At 37.6% G+C, this 20,196-nt stretch overlaps 1 protein-coding gene across 1 annotated transcript; it reads left to right on the top strand.

Moving 5' to 3' along the window:
* Window positions 1-421: 421 nt before the first annotated feature.
* LOC116507759 (B-cell lymphoma/leukemia 11A) lies at window positions 422-19,665 on the top strand. The gene is made up of 3 exons (XM_032216086.1): window positions 422-443; window positions 585-2,312; window positions 15,592-19,665. Exons 1-3 carry the CDS (start codon window positions 422-424, stop codon window positions 15,663-15,665), a joined length of 1,824 nt encoding a protein of 607 aa, XP_032071977.1. The 3' UTR covers window positions 15,666-19,665.
* The last annotated feature ends 531 nt before the right edge of the window (window positions 19,666-20,196 follow it).

Below are 20,196 nucleotides of genomic sequence, written 5' to 3'. Positions count from 1 at the left end.
GAGGCAATTGAACTTTCTGGTTTTTCTTTGAAGATATTTCACTTCTCATTCAAGAAGCTTCTGGGAGCTGAAGAAGCTTCTTGGATGAGAAGTGAAACGACTTCAAAGAAAAACCAGAAAATCCAGTTGCCTCTTGAAAAAGACACCTTTGGTTCAGTAATTGATATTTTTTAACAATGTAGACAAAGAAGTGTATTAAGGAGATGAGTATCTAATTATTTTGATCGTTAGATGCATGAAACCAGAATTATTCATTATGCAGGATATACAGAAAACAAGCAGTGACTTTTTCTCTCATAAATGTCAGAAGAATGATTGATGGGATTTGTTGCCTCAGTAAATGGCCATTGTCTTCAGGGGCTTTAGAACAAAATTAGACAAATCCATATGAGAGGATTTGTCTAATTGAGAGGAACCAGTTATGGCAGTAAATAGCTTTGAAGGTAAAGTAATGGCCACTACAAATTCCAGAATTAAGCACTAGATGAATTTAGCATTTCATTCAACAAAAAATAACTTCTGTTTTGATATTAGAAATAATTTGATAATTAAAAGATTGATGTTACCATTGTGTTGTTTTACAGGTAAAGATGAACCCAGCAGTTACACGTGTACAACATGTAAACAGCCATTCAACAGCGCCTGGTTTCTCTTGCAACATGCACAGAATACTCATGGATTAAGAATCTACTTAGAAAGTGAACATGGAAGTCCTCTGACACCGCGGGTTGGTATCCCATCAGGACTAGGTGCAGAATGCCCTTCTCAGCCACCACTCCATGGGATTCACATTGCAGACAATAATCCTTTTAATCTTCTTAGAATACCTGGGTCAGTCGCGAGAGAAGCATCAGGTCTTGGAGAAGGGCGTTTCCCTCCCACACCTCCTTTGTTTAGTCCCCCTCCAAGACATCATTTGGATCCACATCGCATAGAACGCCTAGGTGCTGAAGAAATGGCTCTTGCAACCCATCACCCCAGTGCCTTCGACAGGGTGCTGCGACTCAACCCCATGGCCATGGAGCCTCCAGCAATGGATTTCTCCAGGCGGCTTAGGGAGTTAGCTGGAAACACCTCTAGTCCACCATTGTCACCGAACCGGCCCAGCCCTATGCAAAGGTTACTACAACCATTCCAACCAGGCAGCAAGCCACCATTTCTGGCAACACCTCCTCTTCCTCCTCTTCAGTCTGCTCCTCCTCCTTCTCAGCCTCCTATCAAATCCAAGTCCTGTGAATTTTGTGGGAAAACCTTTAAATTTCAGAGCAACTTAGTTGTCCATCGTAGAAGCCACACTGGAGAAAAACCCTACAAGTGCAACCTTTGTGACCATGCATGCACTCAAGCAAGCAAGCTAAAACGCCACATGAAAACACACATGCACAAATCCTCCCCAATGACTGTGAAGTCAGATGATGGCCTCTCAACAGCCAGTTCCCCAGAGCCCGGAACCAGTGACCTTGTTGGCAGTGCTAGCAGTGCCCTCAAATCTGTCGTGGCTAAGTTTAAAAATGAGAATGATTCCAATATTATTCCAGAAAATGGGGATGAAGAAGAGGAAGAAGAGGAGGAGGAGGAGGAAGAGGAGGAAGAAGAAGAGGAGGAAGATTTGACTGAAAATGAAAGGCCAGACTATGGGTTTGGCATCAATCTAGAAGCAGCTCGGCACCATGAAAACAATTCCCGGTCTATTGAGGAGAATCGTTCTATCCCGGATGTCATGCAAGGGATGGTCCTGAGTTCCATGCAGCACTTCAGTGAGGCTTTCCATCAGGTTCTTGGTGAGAAACATAAACGAGGGCTCTTATCTGAATCTGAGGTGCATAGAGATACATGTGATGAAGACTCAGTAGCTGGTGAATCTGATCGCATCGATGATGGTGCTATTAATGGTCGGGGGTGTTCCCCTGGTGAATCTGCCTCCGGAGGTTTGTCCAAAAAGCTGCTCTTGGGTAGCCCAAGCTCCCTAAGTCCTTTTTCTAAACGCATCAAACTTGAGAAGGAGTTTGACCTTCCCACGACAGCTATGCCTAACACTGAAAATGTTTACTCCCAGTGGCTAGCTGGGTATGCTGCTTCTCGGCAGCTAAAAGATCCATTCCTCAACTTTGGAGACTCCCGACAATCGCCTTTTGCTTCCTCCTCAGAACACTCCTCTGAAAATGGAAGTTTACGCTTCTCGACGCCTCCCGGGGAGATGGATGGAGGGATATCAGGCCGCAGCGGTACAGGAAGTGGAGGGAGCACCCCGCATATTAGTGGTCCAGGCCCTGGAAGGCCTAGTTCAAAAGAGGGCAGACGCAGCGACACTTGTGAGTACTGTGGGAAAGTCTTCAAGAACTGTAGTAACCTCACTGTCCACAGGAGAAGCCACACTGGGGAAAGGCCTTATAAATGTGAGCTGTGTAACTACGCCTGCGCCCAGAGTAGCAAACTCACCAGGCACATGAAAACGCATGGTCAGGTGGGGAAGGACGTTTACAAATGTGAAATTTGTAAGATGCCTTTTAGCGTGTACAGTACCCTGGAAAAACACATGAAAAAATGGCACAGTGATCGAGTCTTGAATAATGACATAAAAACTGAATAGAGGTATATTAACTTGACCCCTTCTCCTTCCTTCCCCCAATTTATTCCTGGCCCCCTGTGTAGAGATTTTCTAGTCCCTTGTGAGTAAAATATTGGAAGCTAAGAATGATATTCAGAAAGTGCTTGTCACCAGCACACCTGTTTTCATCTTCCTTTTTGTTTTGTTTCTTTTTCCTTTCTTTTCTGTTTTCATCATTTGAATGCATGATCTGTATTGGGGCAATACTACGCAAACTTTGAGCCTTTCTCTTGTGCAATAATTTACATGTTGTGTATGTTTATTAATTTTTTAAAAATTAGACAGCATGTATGGTATGTTATGGCTGTTTTTAAACAAAAATGTCCCCAAATTCTTTGCTGAGCAAACAGACAAAAAAGATCTCTCACACACATGCACAGCACCATGGCTATTTCCAGTGATGTTCCAGGAAAACAGAGAGAGAGAGAGAGAGAAAGAGAAAAGCAAAACAAGTATTTTTAAACAACCAACCATGCTGCATACATTCTGCAATATATCATATCCATGTTTGTGTTTTAACAGATAAATGAAAATGTGGTTTGAATTAACCCTTTATAGATAGACAGATAACACTGAATAGGGGAAAACATTCCTTGTTACTTTGATTTCTGTCTTTAAAACATTGACAATATCAGTTAATTTTTGGTGGGGAGATAAGTCTTTAATTGAAAAATGAGGAAATGAGATCAAAAAGATAAATTTGTACTATCATTTGGTTTAAAATGGAAATCTGAGTGCCTTGAATATATTTAAGCCATGTTGGTGGCAACTACTTGTTCTAAACTTGTAGGACAACTTTCGCACTGGGCAATGTAAATGAGTCCTTTAGGACCTAGCCGATAACTCTGTATTATATTTTTCACAACAGTGGCTACCTAAAAACAAAAACAAAGAAACCCAACCAATCCTAGTTAATCATCATTTGATCCCCTCCTCAGTCCACCTTTTTTTAAAAAAAAGAGTGATCGTACAACTGAAGTTTATTTTGCTCTAGGAGAGTTTAAAGCAATCACCATTATCATAGGGAATGCTTCTCTCTCAGGTTAAAATATTACTAACCTGTATCAGTCCCTCCCCTTCCCCTTCTCTTCCCCCTCATTTCCATTTTAAAAATATTTTATTGATAAAAAGAATGTGACTTGTGTAGAAGGCCTTGGAAGATGATTAAATACGTGAGGAGAAAATTCACGTTATAAAGATTTTTAAAAAATATCTTAGTGATCCTGGCACAAAATAAAACTTAACAGTAAAAACAGAAACTATTAAGCGCAGGTCTAGTTGGTTGTCAACTTGACAATCAAATTAATAATGCACAAACGTGTGTATCATATATCAATCTATGATTTCCCTCTATATAAGGAAAGGTATATAAACAAACAGTCTGGCAATAATGTTTTACTGAAGTGTAAAAATATATATATAGTGATTTATTAGCACTGTTTGCCATTTAAAATTAAGAACAGGTTATAAGCTAATATTGATATGATGATTAACTATGAGCTATTAAGATTTGCCTTGATGTGTGACATTCTGAGAGAGAGAGAAAGAGTAGTAGTGCTCCCTAAAAGTTGTTCTTCATTTTGTTTCTTTTTTAATCATATGCTATGTGCTAGTTGTATTGACAAGAAAAAAGGATTCATTGCTTTTATGATTAAGCTAGCATCTGCCCCGCTGGAAGTTCACATAGCACTTGACTCTGCCTGTCGTGTCTGTATTGTTTCTTTTAATCAGAGGTACACAGGTTGAGTATAAAAAACTTTTTTAAGACTGCTCAGATAGGACAATTTAAATGCACTGTACAATTTTCCCAGTTTACAGGTCTATACTTTAAAGGGAAAAATTGCAAGATTAATGTTTTTTTAAATGAGCATGATCTCATGATAAACATATAAATAATTCTGCCAGCTTGCCATTTTACTTGACTAATGAGTGGGACATAACATTATGGCGCTGTAAATGGGAACAAGTCCTGCAGTTATGTTAAAAAAAAAACCAGAGATTGGTCTTGCTCCTACAGTGCAAAGAAGTGGTTATTTTGTACAAAACTTTTAAAAATATAAATGTTATGATTTTTTTAAAAAAATTAATTATGTTTAGGGGAAAATGTATTTTAGAATTCATTGTCTTGGTGGTGTACAAGACCTGTTCTTCATTGAAAACCAATAGTTAAAAAGCCTTGGATATACACACAACATTTCAGGTTGTAAAATAAATACATTGGAAAAAGGTTTAACAATATATAATACTTAAATATAGGAAAATGCACACTCCTGTTGATTCCTATGCTAAGAAGAGGAAAAGCAAACAAATGAAAAAGAAGAAAAACACATTTATGGTCTCTTTTTTCTGTAATTTTTAGAATGGTATTTGAATTTAATGTTCACCTAGAGTAGGCACTATAGTATTTATAATGAAGCTTGTATTTTTAACTGTTGCTTGTTTCTCTTTTTTTAAAAAGGGGTATCAGTTACCTTTTTTGGTAGTGGAAAAACACATACACACAAACAAAAAACAAATAGGCTGCCACAGTATATTTTTTTAATTTGGCAGGATAATATAGTGCAAAATATTTGTATGTTTCAAAAAATAATGACAAGGAAAGTGTGACATTGTACAGATAAGAGGCCATATAATGGCTGTTTTGGGGGAGGGGGAACATAAACCTGTTTGAATGTCGCACTAAATGAGCATCTCTGATGGTTGTACATATCAAAGTTCTTTTGGGGTTTCTTTGTTTTTTGCTGCCACATTGTATGCAGTAATGCAAGGTGATGATGTTGGTTTGTTCTGTAGTGTGCTCTGGTCCCTTTTCTTCTCTTACCCTTTTACATTCCAGCATCTTAAACTTCATATGCAGTAAAAGAAAAAAATTAAAAAAAATAGAATAAAAGGAAAAAATAAAGTTTTGCAGGCTTTTTTCCCCATTGCCAAAAAGAAAAATAAATTAAAATGGTGCTTTATATATTTAGATTGGAAAGAATTTCATATGCAAAGCATATTAAAGAAAGAGAGAGAGAGTGCCCCGCTGGAGTTGATACCTTTTTTGTATATGGCAATGCAAAATATTTTGTTATTATCAGCCTTTTCTATTCCTGTAATGAAAGCTGTTTGTCGTAACCTGAAATTTTATCTTTTACTATGGAAGTCACTATTTATTATTGCTTACACGCTCTGTTGAGAACAGTGGCGTCAAATTTGATCTTTGTTTTTTTGGGTTTTTTTATTATTTAGATGACCAAAGGTCATTGGCAACCTGGCTTTTTATTGTATTTTTTTCCTTTGTTAAGTTCTATTGGGAAAACCACTGTCTGTGTTTTGGGAGGGAGGGTCTTTTTTTAATTGGGTAGTTGTCTGCATTACCCTGTTCATTCACCCATTTTGTCCCTAAACTGAAAAAAATAAAAAAAAATTGCTTAAAGTACATACCATAAGCTTTGCGTATCCTCATTTGACACACACTGTAAATTTCCCTCAGTGAGAGAAGCAACTTTTAAGAGAAGCCCAGTGGGTTTTCTTCACAGGGCATTCTAATATATTACTAACCTAAAGACCCAGAAAGCTCCCTATTTATACTACAATAAAATATTTTGCCCCTGAGGAAATGCTTCTTTGGTTTTATATTACAATGAATTTTTTTAAAGAAATGAGGAGAACTTTATTTTATTTTCCATCTAGATGTTTTCCTTCTTTCCTTTCTGATTTTTCCTAAGCATGCATAGCTAAAGACTAAAAGATGAGCAAGTTGGTGATGCTCATATTTGTCTATGAGAGGGTCTATCATATCCCATACCCCTTTCTGTTTTGCACTGTTGCATACAATCACTAACATACCAAGTTATAAAACGTTATGCAACCCTGTAAGGTGACCTCCCATAACTCCTCCTTCTTTTTCCCAACTTTAAAATCAATTGAAGATCCATGTGTTAGATGAATTGGAAATATGTGGTCTCTGCTATGCAATCTAATATAGCAAAGACAGAAACATTTAAGGATGTGCAAGAATGTACATTGAAACATACTGGGGTGCGCATTGTAAACCCTCCAAGTTTGCATCTTCCAGACTCAACATATTGGGAAATTGCTTTGTGATACTTTCTCCAGTTGGAAAACAGACTGGGATAGGAGTTGCTCTTTTTATATAGACTGTACAGTTGATAGGTTTTATCAATACATTGTGTACATATATATATATATATATATATATTGTCTTTAAATATCTGAACTCTGGTTCTAATTATATATATATATAAGTTTTACGAATACTGCATGTTGCAGCATCAATTTGCTTTATTAAAAACACATACCTCTGCGATACTGTCTCTTGCTCTTCCTACACAAATCTCTTGTGTATTTTTTTTGTTTACATTTTATTTTAAAGCTTAAGTTGGTGTCAGTTCATTAGCAATTTGGTACTAGTTTCAATCCTTGAGATGTTGGTTTTAAAATAACTATTAAAGTAATTTCCCTAAAGCTCACACTAGGGATTTTCCATGGGTTAATTTAAAACTGCCCATGACCTATGTTTAAAGGACTTTTAAGAACTCTTAATGTCCCAAATCAGTTGTATTTTGGCAGGTATCACTCTGCTATCAAGCTGTTCAAAGGACACCAATGAGCAGCACAAGATCAAAACCTGGGATTCCTCCACTCTGGGATTCCGAAGTATAAAATAGCTTGCCAACTATTATATTTTTTTCTGATTTGTGCTGCTTCAGTGAACCCAACAGCTGCTTTTAATACAAAGAGAGAAATATAGAATGCAAGGGTACAGTTTTGAAACAAGGTTCATGTATCTGTGTGTGTAACACAGATACATACCCATACATGCATACACTCACATACACACTCAGTACATACATACATACACACCTGCCAGACAGAAACATCTGCCGAGAGACTTAAGTTTTATAGAGAGAAAACAGTTCATGCTGAAATTTTCAATCAAATGTCCAGCCATACACAAACTCTTTTAGCTTTGAATACATAAGCATGGATCTAACACCCTATGGATTTGTGAGGTATACTTGAAGCATAAATGTTTGCTGTTCTTTGCTGGGAAAGGAGAGTTCTTAATGCTTCCATTTTTGGTACAGTATGTTCCCTTGACATGGAAGAGAATAAAATTTTTATTCTTATTAATGCAGGAGACTGCATTAATGATGCTGATGAAAATTATTATTTTCACATCCTGGTGACTCACAGGATGGGGTGATCTTGCATCTTACAGTAGAATAGGTTTGAATTAGAAAAGGTTTACATAAAACTGATAACTACATGAGTTTCACTCGAGGATTTTACTTATTACAATTCCAACCATCACATTAAACTAGTTTCAGAAATCCATATATGTACTGGAGTAATTTTATGCAGGACTTCAGAAGTTGTGAGAACTGAGAAAGGTTGTTGCTAGCAGAAGTACAGAAGAACTACAGATATATTGTGTTACATCGTACTGAAAGACTTGTTAGTTAATACCTCTGCTGCTTCCCTTAACATGTTCCACTACCAATTTTCTAAGGCAGGTTTTCAATTCCATTTTTAGTTCAGTGAGTATTATACTGTACATGCATGCTAATATGAATCACGATGGATGGCTCAGCATATTATTTTTATTTTGTAAACCATATTTGAGCAAACCATACTTGTCTTCCAGTATCTTAGTTATCTGCTGCTCATTCACTTATCTCTCTCTTCAAATTTTGGGTCTAGGACCTTCAGGTTCCCACCCTTGGTTGTGCCTCCTTCACCTCCAACTACCGGCTCAGCCCATTCACAGCCAGATTACTTCCTCTGCTGGTACTCTCCTGGCAGTTCTCCCTGGCCAATGGGCCTCTTGCCCTTTGGCTTGGCCGAGTTTAGCTCCACAGGACAAAAGGCCACCAGCCAATTAGGTGGCAGATGGCAACCATGAGGCTGGGAAGGGTGACCGAAGGGGCTGGAAGTGGGATGTGATTGATATCAGGTTACGGAAGAGAGCAAGGGTGGGTCAGGCAGGCAAATGCTGCCTGTGCACGGCTTGTGCTGGTACTGGGAGCAGGAAACAGGCAAATGCATGCTGCTTCTGGGGGGCTGGGAGAAGGGCAGGCAGGAAAATGCCTGTATGCAGCTGGTGCTGGGAGGAGGAAGCAGGCAAATGCTTGTGCGCTACTCCTGGGGGCCTAGGGACAGTGGCAGGGCATCGGGGGCTGCTGGTGTGTGTGGGGTCAAATGGTGTGCACAGTGTGGGGGATAACTGACCTGTCAGTTCAATATTAAGCCAGCTCCCCTCCCCCCAGAGCAGCATGTAAGCAGCATTTGCCTGCCTTTCTTCGCTTGCTCTCTTCCATAACCTGTCACCAATCGCGTCTCCCTTCTAGCCCCCTTGGCCACACTTCCCAGCTCCATTGTTACCGCCTGCCACCCGATTGGCTGGTGACTTTTTGTCCTGTGGAACAAAACTCTTGGGACAAATAGTGTGTCAGCAAATGGGCTCAGCTGAAGGGTCAGAGGCCCATTGGCCAGGGAGAATTGCTGGGGGAGGGCCAGTGGAGGTTAAAAACTGGCTGTGAATGGGCTGAAATGGGTGGCTGGAGGCGAAGCAGGCATGGCCAAGGGTGGCAGCCTAAAGGTCCTATTCGGCATATTTCAATTTTTCTCTAGTGTTCCCTTCACTTCCCCCATTTTCTAAATTTAATCAATCTTTCTATTCTCAATTTCAGTATACCGCTATTGCCATTTTAGAGTGGAATGCTAAGCTTTTCTAATTTCATGCTATCTTGTTTTTTCCCCCTCACCTTTATAGCATGGTAGCTAAAGGTTGATTAGAGTGTGTCAGAGAGGTAAATAAAATTGAGCTGTTATTGATTCAAAATTTGAGCATTTTCTTATAGAAATGAAGGACACTTTTTGATGATGTCAACAAGAGTTACCAGAGCAGTCCTTTCTGTATTGGATTGCTGACTGCTTTGACATGCAGGATCCAAAAATTAATTTTTCTAGGAAGGTGGTACTAAACTGAAGCCATGAATTTTCCTATTCCTACTTTCCTTTTTCTGATCTGGCAAGCAAACATCATTAGCTCGGCACAAAATTCTTCACAGATACTTGTAGCATCCTTAGACACTTTGGAGCTGCTAAATCATATGTCATGTAGCTAGGAGCACTGCTTAGAGGATTAATAACAAGCATAATTTTCTGATATGTTTTCTTTATCATATATTACTTAGTTTCAACTCTTACATTAATTAAAACATGTTCAAAGCTGTATTAACATTTAAAAAAATAAAATGGTCTCATTTACTGTTGCTTAATATTATATTTTAATTCTTTTTCAAGGTCTTCAAGTGGAAAGTGATTAATGTAATGCTTACCAGCAACTATTGACATCCCTAGTTCCTGGGCAAATTATCTGAATTAAAAGTAACTCGGCAAGTGAATCAGAACAATATCCTCATACGTTGTGTATCTCCCCAACCACTAAACATTGATACAGGTTGATGTCAAAGTAGACATAAGATGACAGTCTTGATTAACATAGTATATTGTACTAAGTAACACAATGTTTACATAGGGAAGCCAATTGCCAAAACAGGGTATTGTTTAGTCACTGATAATAGTAATGATTCTCCATCAATTCATCTTCAAGCCCTACAGGTTTTCAGAAATGTAATCTATACTCTCCCCTTGTCTGGGCATTAATCCGGTTCAAGGTATCCTCTTCCTGTTGCTGGTTTATTGGGCGTCTGGCTGATTAGTCTTTCTGACTTTCTTACCTATCCAGTTTCTTGTATTTTGATTTCCCTTCCCCTATATCAATTTTGTTTTTTTCTAATTAGCACTTTACATTTGAATTCCTAAAACCACTTTTAGGTGGCCAAAAAATAATTATCTTCTTTTTTCTTACTTTTCTCAATTCAAGCCAATCAACCTCTGTTCTTCCTAATTTTTCTAACTTTGAAAGTTATACAAATTTTCTAACCTTATACCCACCTCAAATCTCTAGGCTAATATTTCTTTCCAGTTATCTTGCCACTATGTTAGATCAAGTCTATTGAATTTCCCCCCCTCCATTAGCACAACTTTCAGTAGTTTCATTTTGCCCTGACTTTTAGGATGATGCATAATTATCTTCACCTTCTTGACATTTTCACACTTTATTTTTCATGTCTACATACAGCAGAATTTTAAGATTTATCAAGTTTGTATTTCCATATGTTAATGCAGAATTAACCCAGTTCTGTGATCCAAACAAATAATACAGATTTGATCCAAACACGGGTATAGAAAACACTAGGTCTTACGTTAGTCTCTATTTTGATTGAGACATCTTTTGCAGAATTTGGGGGCGGAATGTCTTTATTATTCTTTCAGGTGTTGTCCATAAAAGTTCTTTGTAGGATCTATATGTGATATTGACTCATCAACTCATGTTCCTGCAGTGCCCTATGGTGCTTATTCCTGCATTGTGAGTTACATCATGCATTTGTTAGAACCTATAGATCTTCCACACCATTCACTGAAGATTCTTCAAAATCTTTACTCCAAAAATGATGGGAAAATGTTTTTGTATCCTTTTGGTTCCAGTACAAATTGCTTTTAATCCTGCAGACCAGACAGACCTTTAGAAACTTGGGAGTTAGCAACAAAGGAGAAAATGATGGAGAAATAAGGGAGGATTAAAAATTGGGAGTAATTGCATATGATTTATTTTATGGAGTTAAGACTTCTGCTAGCTTAACTGTCATGATGGTGTTAAGGTGAGCCTGATGAATTTGAAACTGACAAGACCAGAAACTTACAGAAGACTGGAGAACCAGTGGATTGGACCATTAAATGAAGACCTGGATATGGTGACCTGCTTGCTGTTTTAGCCTTGCAAAGGCTTACAAAAGTTTCTAGATCCCTTGCTTATATTTTTCCCCTGTATTATTTATTTATTTGTAGCACACTGAGAGCCTGAAGAAAAGAGGCTGGAGATTAATAGCACTGTAATTTACTTATGTTTGGTGGATTAGACACTTAGTAAATTGTATGAAAGCCATAGGGAATATATGTGACTGACTGTCTCTTAATCTGGGCTTTACAAAATAGGTAGGTAATATTGTGTGTAATCCTGACATGGAAAAATAGGCCTTTACTGCAGCACAAGGTTAATGCAAGAGTAACATCCTGTTTTCCTTTACTACATGTATAAGGTATGTTAGTACAGTTTCCCTGCAGAATTTAATACAGAGATTAATTCTGCATAATTTCCTTACTTTACGAGGGAGAAGTGTTGGTCAGGTTTCAGTATGGAATATCTGTCTCAGACTTTACCACAGAACCATGTATTTAGCTTCACCTCAAAAAGAAAATAATCTGAGTGCTAGCAGATTACTGAAATCAAAATGGCAATGCTGTTTGAAGACTTCAGTACTGATCAGTTCAATTACTATTTTTAGTACTAGTATTAAAGATTTCAACGATATCATTTGTACTGGCTTTTATGAATGTAAAGATTTTCATTGGTCATCTGCTGTGAAACAGCCATTATTTCAGTTTCCATTACTTTGCACATTGCATATGTACAGAATGTGATACAGAAAACTGTCAAACTGTATGTCTTGTCTTCATTTCTGAGGCTAATTGATGTATGTATGTATAGCATATATTTTAAAACTATCTGTAAAGATGATGCTTTGAAATAATTAATCAACCATATTTTCTTCAAATAGGAGAATTGGCTTGGACCATCCGAGAATATAGACAGATCTTAAATATCATGAAAGCTTAATAACATCCACATTTGCTCTATAGTTTTACTCTTATAATTTCCCAAGCCACGTCAATTACGATAACATGTCAATGATATCTCTTTTTGTATCATTGATGAAGGCAGAGTAAAACCATTAAGTTCAGGATTCAGACCTTCCACAAGAGTTAATTCATTTAGGTTCTCGTCTCATCCATCTCACGCTAACTTGGCTGCATGGAACAAGGCACTTTCCTCTTCCTTCACCATTGTTTTCTATGTTGTTTAACAAAATAAATCTTCCCAAAGGTTTTCTTACAAAGACTTCATTAAACCAGAATTCCAAGGGCCTTTCAGATTTCTCATACTTAACCTTAACAAAGTGACTCCCATTCTTGTGTTTTAGTTTGCACAGGGAAATAGAAAGCCCAGGGCCATACAGCAATTTAAGGACAACCGGGCAAATTCACAATGTACCTAAGATTAAAGAACCTGCTGTTTTCATGTGGAATATGTAAGTACAGCAGATGACAACACCTAGAGCCCTTGGCTGATTCAGTGAAAGCTAAGTAGGGGCAACTCTAGTTAGTACTTTAAATGAGAAATCACTGGGAAATCACTGTAGGCTGTTCTGGGAAATAAAAGTATTCCAGAAAGGAATAGTAAATAACTTTCCTACTATTGGAAGGACAACTGTATGAACATCTTCATAGTTAACTAGGAGTTAAATGTAATTTGAAGTAGCCTTTACCATTCTTAATGGTTGAATGAAGTCAACCAGCGTTGTGGTCATTTCAGTTTGACTACATGATAGAACTTTTAAGAACAAGAAGTAGAACCTTCACTACAAAGTAAAATCACAGAATTTGTTTCTTCAAGTCATTTATTACTATTAGTTGGGTTGTGAGCCCTTGTTAGATAGGATACTAATATCTGCACAGTGCACACCTGAATAATAACAACATTGCTCAAACACTGAATGTGATTAAAATGAAGATTTTAAATTTTCAGTCACACTTTTTATGTACATCACAATCTGAAAATACGGTTACTATGTCAGTTGTGAATTACTTTCATGATGTAGAGGGTTAGGTCTATTGGGGACAATAAGACAATGGAAGACAACAGCACAGTGCCACCCAAACAGACTGAAACAGCTGTGAGCCTTCAATGTTTTTCTGCAAATCTCAGCTTCCTTAATCATTAGCTGTGTTAGCTAAAATTGTTCAGCAATATCTAGAAGTCCAGTTTTAAAGACTTGAAGAACAATTCATATCTGGCATGGAATTTCTGTACTGTGACTTTGCTTCCCATGTATAGGATGCGTGGAAATTAAGTCCACATTTTCAAGATCTCATAGTATTGTTTAAGTAACCAGAAAAGATAAGGAAGCTGATCCACAGGAACCAAGCAGAGTAGAATAATAAAGGTTTTTGTAAGACAATGTATTGTGGCCGGAAAGCAAAAAAACAACAACAACCAGCCATGTGAAATGTGACATTTTCTAGAAGTGTGATAAATTAATGGCATTATAAAAACATTAACTATTGAGGCTACTTAATATTTGCTAGATTCCTGAAAGCAAATTCTAATGGTAGCCATAATGCATTCTGAAGTTGTGCCAACATTCTATACTAGCTTGACTGGCAGGCTTAAGAAACTTTTTGATATGTATTTCTGGTGCAAAAACCTCCACTAAATAATGAACAATGTAGTTCAAGTGGGCGGAACATATAATAACGTCACTTGTGAACATTTGAAAGGCATTGAATCTCAGAAAGGCAAGCCATTTCTCAGAAAATTTGTCACAATCCTACTGCAATTTTCAAATGAAAATGATTTTATGCTATAATCCTGATTCCCACAGATATATTTCAGTTGAGCTATATCACTTCAGGCTGCAGAATAGTAGTCATACTTGTATGATCCTATATACAAAATGCATATCAATGTTTGCATAACATTACTACTGAAGTATTTTTTTCTGTGCAGAAATTATCAACCCTCAAAAGTAGATCACTGAAATTTCATGCTAAAAATGATGTTGAAGAGCCCCTTAAAATCATAAAGAAATGGTTTGTCTTTATCAGAACTACCAGTTTTTCATGTATTTGATCAGAATCATATCCTGTGTAATAGACACTAACACATTGTTGTGATTGACTTTAAGATATGAGAATGTATCTTAAGATTGCTCTTTAATTAAGGAACTGCTATGTTGTTTAATAAGGGAAGCAGCACACATGATCAGCTATGTCTTTCTGGTGCAGTTCCTTGTATATTCCAGCATTATGAGTGGAAAACATTCCATGCTTCCAACACATCTAATACATAACCAAGTATCCATCTCGGCACAATCAGTTGGATGATCTTTATGGACAAAGTATCAGATTACAACAGTGTCGTTGGATTAGACCAATTTAGTGGGTGGGGGAACAGTAAAAGCTTCATCATTTACAAGAACCATAATAATGGACGGAATTCTCCAATTCTGGATTCTACATTCACAGCTTCTACTAAAGTCAGCAAAGTTTGAAGGGCACAAACATGTAAGCCCATGTCTTACATCATGGGAGCTGCTAATGGGCTTGGATGTCAGCATTTCTCAAGGAAAAAGGACTGGTATGATGACAATTTGTGTTGTCATGAGATTATGCTATGTGTTAGGGTAGACTTAAAGGCTCTGATCCAGCAAAGGAGATTCAGGTATGAATAGCAATAACACTTAGACTTCTATACTGATTCAGAGTTCTTTATAGTACTTTCTAAGAGCTATAAACCTATGGCACCTATTGCCCCCAACAATCTGGGTCCTCATTTTACACTCCTTGGAAGGGTGGAAGGCTGAGTCAACCTTGAATTGGTTGAGATTGAACTGGCAAAAGTTAGGGGAGTTGGCCTGGACTTCTGTATAGTAACCACTGTGCCACCACTGCTCCATGAATGCAGGCTTCTTTGTGGTGAATCCACATGCATAAACCACAAAATGTGCTCTGGCCCATAAAAGTAGTTGAATGTGTCTCTACAAAATTGACCAATGGCCATATCGATCTGTGATCTTTTGTTGTGAATGACTAGGTACATATGCTGGATTGGGGCACTGTATTTTTCAGCTTAGGTAATATAGGAGATTGTTAACTTGGGAGGTGCAAAGTGATCAAGTAAAGTATTGCCTAGTGTGCTGCATCCTCTTAATTGTAAACACAAATGCTTTGCCTTTCAGTCCATATTACACCTTTCTTTTTTCCCTCCTCTGTCCCCATTTTTTTTCTAGGTTGGCGTAGCGCCCAGGGAACTCCCGATGTATGGCAAATTCCGGATGGAAGCTCAAGGACGCTTAAATTCTGAGAGAATTTGAAACGCAATGGGGATTTGCGCCACGTATGTGCCATCCAACTGGGGTTGGCTGTTTGGTTAGTTTCGTGATGCTACCTGACTGAACAGCATCAAAAGCAGGATCTTTGCAGACACCCCTCTGCCACCTGTCCAGAAGACTTTCTATTTATATATTTTTAACAAAATAGCAAACCACATCATTGGGGAAAAATCTTTCATCAAGGGCTTTCTTATATATATCTATATTCCTTTTATTTGACAATCTTGTATGCCATTTTGTTTCTAGAATGGCAATGGGAAAGCCACCTAAAATAATAGTGATCCAATAAACAAGACGTTATTAAATCAAATTACCTTTTACTCAGGCACATCTACATTTCTCATTTATGATGTCCAAGGCCTGAAAGAACACACATTTTAACCTTTAAAGTTCAGGAAGGCTTTTTCTCTGGACCTTTGAACTGCTACATGAGTCACAGAGCAGGCTGTAGTTGAGTTGGGGTGGGCACCCTATGGGTTGCATGTGACTCCCAAGTTCACTTTTTGCAATTTGCTGAGCCTGTCAAGATTATACAATCAACATTTGGTGGAAACTACCAAATAATGATGGTGCCAATTCTCAATGAGAATACATGAAAATAGGTGTATTAATTTCTGATGGATTTAATGCACTTATCAGATTTTATTCTTCCCAGCCCCTCCCACCAACAGAAAATCTTTCTTCTCTGGTGATGCTATTATGTTACTGCACAATCCACTGCAGCTGTAAAAACCAAGGTCCTTGGCCATGGAAAAGTTGCAAGACTTAAACAGATTAATTTTATGAGGTCTGGTTCAATATAAAATAATTTCTTGGACTTTACTTACTTCAGCATAAAGAGATCTCTCTCTTTTTAAAGTATATGCTGAATATTTCAAGGCCAATTTTAGGAATATCTGACTGGAACTTTTTATCCACTTTGTTTAACACCTATTCTTCACTAATGGAGAATGGCAGAAGGGAGAGCACAGTAAACAGGAACTCTTGTGGCAACATCTAACATAGCCAATGCTTGCAATGACATAATGGTGTGCCAGCTGATGTCACACGTGGAACAACTGCTCCCATTGATTTCTGCTGGTTGATTTTGTGCATACTAGTAGCCAAAACTCAATGTAAAAGCAACATGTCATAGTGCAACATGTCTTCCCTAACTAGTAGAAGTGGAATACTATTATTTAGCCCTTTGAAAGTTTTAATCAAGTGCCTGTTAGTTAAATATGATCAAACATTAAGTCCAATCATGGAAATGGCCATCTTCTTTTCACAGAATACGTCCCAGTGTTTCTTAAGGGAATATTTGAATTGCAACTCCCTTTAGAGTGCTTTTCTTCCTTCTAGTGAAGCTCCATAGTTTTGCTTTTCCCATAAGATACATGCTATAAGTTGTTTGAACAAGAAAAGATTTAAAGAGAAGCAGAAAGCTGGCAGAAGCAGCCACTGCAATGGCACACATCCTGACTATCTAGGGGTCTGAAATACATTTGGAGCCTGATCTTTTCTTATAGTATCATTTCTCATACCAGTTCTTTGTGTGAACTGGTATGGGAAGACAACTGGTGTCCTCTTTTTTATTACAATTCCCACCATCCTTTGCTGATAGGAAGTGCTAAAATATTTGGGAGAAGCAATTTGTCTACCCTTGTTGAAAAATTAATAGATGGACAGAAATAAAATGGGCTTGAAATCCAAGAATTTGAAGGAAGGCTTAAACTAATTGAATTCCCTGTGATGTAAGAAATTAAGAGCCAAAGTAACTCCTGCAGATTATTTTCCCCTCTATCTGGAGATCTCCAGTGAAGCAGAATCACTTACCTTCCAGATGCTTGGTTCCATTATCAAGCTTCTCTTAAGGACAAGAGGTTTTTACTAGTGCAGAACTGAAATCTCATCCTCCATGATAAGTCTGTTGTGCTGCCTTGACCAACATGGAATATACCTTTTCTATCTTTTGATAGTCCTTAAGATTTGAATTCCAATGATTAATTACAAATCATTGATCCAGTAATTTTGGTATCCTATGCTATATTGACAGGCAACATAACTTGGTATTTCAGAGGAAGTCTCTCTTTATCTGGAGATCCTCCCAAATTACTACTTCAAAGTTTTGCTTGCTCTTGGTTATAGCTGATTAGTACATTTTTACTCCATGCCTAGGATCTACAAAGAGTCTGGATTGAGTACTGGAGAAAGAAGCAAGGAATTTTGTATACTCAAATCTTATTTTCTGGCAGTTAATTTTCCCACAGAGGGCAGTTCTTTCAAAGGACAAGTGAAGCTGGGTCATTACTACTATTTTTTCCTGCAACCTAAATTAATTGGGGAAAGGATAGTTCTGACAGATGATAAAATAGCACATGGGAGCCAGAGAAGGATAGACACATAATTCTTTTCATCTCAAAAAACTATTAGGACTTTCTATGCTTTCTCTGTACCACTTCCAAACAGACACACAGTTTCTCTTGTGAAAGGGATTTGTGCACAAAACAGATTTACAGCAATCCATACCATTGCTAAATTTGTGGTTGCTTAAAAAAATAGGCAGGAGAAAGAGATTAATCCATTGCTGATGCCATTCTCCTGATTTGAAGAGGGCCATTGGCAGTTGTTTATATTAGGAAGGAGGTCCCCATTGGTAACAGAGTTCTCTACTGACGCAAATAGTAGCATCAGGAATTTGCTATTCAAGCTTGTGCTGATTCAAACTTCTTACTTCTAAAAGGTCAAATTGATTGGATTCAAACTTTTAAACCAATCTGAAAAATGAATTTGAGTCAACCGTGGCATTCAATTTCAAAGTTAAATTTATAGAACCATTTCCAAATTAAATCTCTGGATAGTGTATTTGCACAGCTCCAATAGCTGTGTTTTGGGAACCAGTTACCTTGGTTGATAACCTGATGAACCTCAACATAATTGCCTATAACATAGGCCTAAAAGACACTGTAGTTTAAAAAAATTCTGGAGAGAATAAAATTATTTAAAAGTACATCTGGCACAAATATTCCCCTCTCTGGAAGTGATTTCTTTGCACCCATCCACTGTTTTTTTTTGAGCCAAACTTGTAGAGAGAATGGAGAGGGAAATTGTAACAGTCCTCCAACACAAGACCAGGAGTGATATATAAGTGTTAGGATATGTGAACACAGAGTATGCTGGGAAAATATACTGTGCCCCCCCACCATCACCATCGGTCTCCAGTACGTGTATCTGAAAGATCTGAAATGGATGTGTTAGGTATTCAGCTGAACTGCATGATCAGGAACTTTATCAAAATTTCTGCTAGTGAAAGCTTTATAATTAAGTTCAGCTACATGTGCTACATTTCCATTTCAGATCATCCAGATAAATAAGGGGATGTCACAGCAGAGGAAATGAGGCTGAAGTATGTTTCTTGTTATCATCCATGCTTGTAAGTTTTTAGTGTCAGAGGAGGGCTTGGGATGTGCACAGGATTTATATATGCCCTCCCTCAAAAATTTGTATATGCATGGGTTGCTAAGCCAGGTTTGTGAATGTAACTGATCGTTGCCCCAATTGGGGGGAGGTAAAGGAGTCTGGTTGGTTTATACCGAGCCAGCTCATTGGTTTATGTTGATTACTGTCAATGCTATGCTAAGTGGCTGTGTTTCTCCTCCAGAGGTCCAATCTAATGCTAATCCTTTTAACTGAAAGTACCAATAACTGAACTATGAGCCATGTGACTAGCCATGTGACTCTAAATTATCATAAGTTTTTAAAATCAGATTAAACCAGAAACAACTTATATTTTCCCATCCTACAATTTACAGCTCTAGACAGCATATGTTTGCAGAAGTATTGAAAATCATTATTACAATTCCATATTCTAGTCATCACATTGATATTCTTGCCTAATTCTGTGTGGGATTTCCAACTGTCTTAATTTATTATTTGTGTGCAACTAAGTGATGCTTATTGTGATGTATTGCTTTTCTGTTGCTTAAGTATGTATTTTGGGGGACAGTGGGATGGGTGGGCTACTTTGTTTGGAAAAATAACAAACAAATGAAATCTAAGAGGTGTTTGTGTCAGACTGTGATTGTACAACTTCTTCTTTGGGGGAAAACAAGTGACAAGAAAATTAATATACTTCTTAGACTCCCTCTCTATTTTATCAAGGAAGCTAAAACTATTCAAGGAAAATACTAAAGTAACAAAAAGTTTTCACTGAGATAAGAAATACCAGCTTAGACACTCTCATATGGATTATATTAGTAACGTAAAACCTTGGGATTTGAATAGAGAGATGAAGGGAAACAATCACATAATTATGAGCCTGAATGAAACTGGACAACATGGAAGGAATGATCTGGAAAATGAAACTATTGGTGCTGGAATGACCTACATACTTTAACTGATGCCAATTGACCTACACATTCTGGACCAAATCATTGATGTGGCTGGAGAGATTCTGTGACACCCAACGTTATTTGGAATAAGCCAAGCCATATGCTACAAACAAGACAACTCCCCTTTCCTATT

This window comes from Thamnophis elegans, chromosome 4 (genome assembly GCF_009769535.1).
Source record: "Thamnophis elegans isolate rThaEle1 chromosome 4, rThaEle1.pri, whole genome shotgun sequence".
NCBI lineage: Eukaryota > Metazoa > Chordata > Lepidosauria > Squamata > Colubridae > Thamnophis > Thamnophis elegans.
The sequence above is the reverse complement of the archived record's forward strand: the minus strand, read 5'-3'. Positions and strand labels throughout refer to the sequence as shown.

Coding starts and splice junctions, on each gene's coding strand:
- LOC116507759 (XM_032216086.1), top strand. CDS start 422: ATGGCAGTAAATAGCTTTGAAG. Junction 444..584: donor GGCAGTAAATAGCTTTGAAG/GTAAAGTAATGG, acceptor GTTGTTTTACAG/GTAAAGATGAACCCAGCAGT. Junction 2,313..15,591: donor GGGCAGACGCAGCGACACTT/GTGAGTACTGTG, acceptor TTTTTTTTCTAG/GTTGGCGTAGCGCCCAGGGA.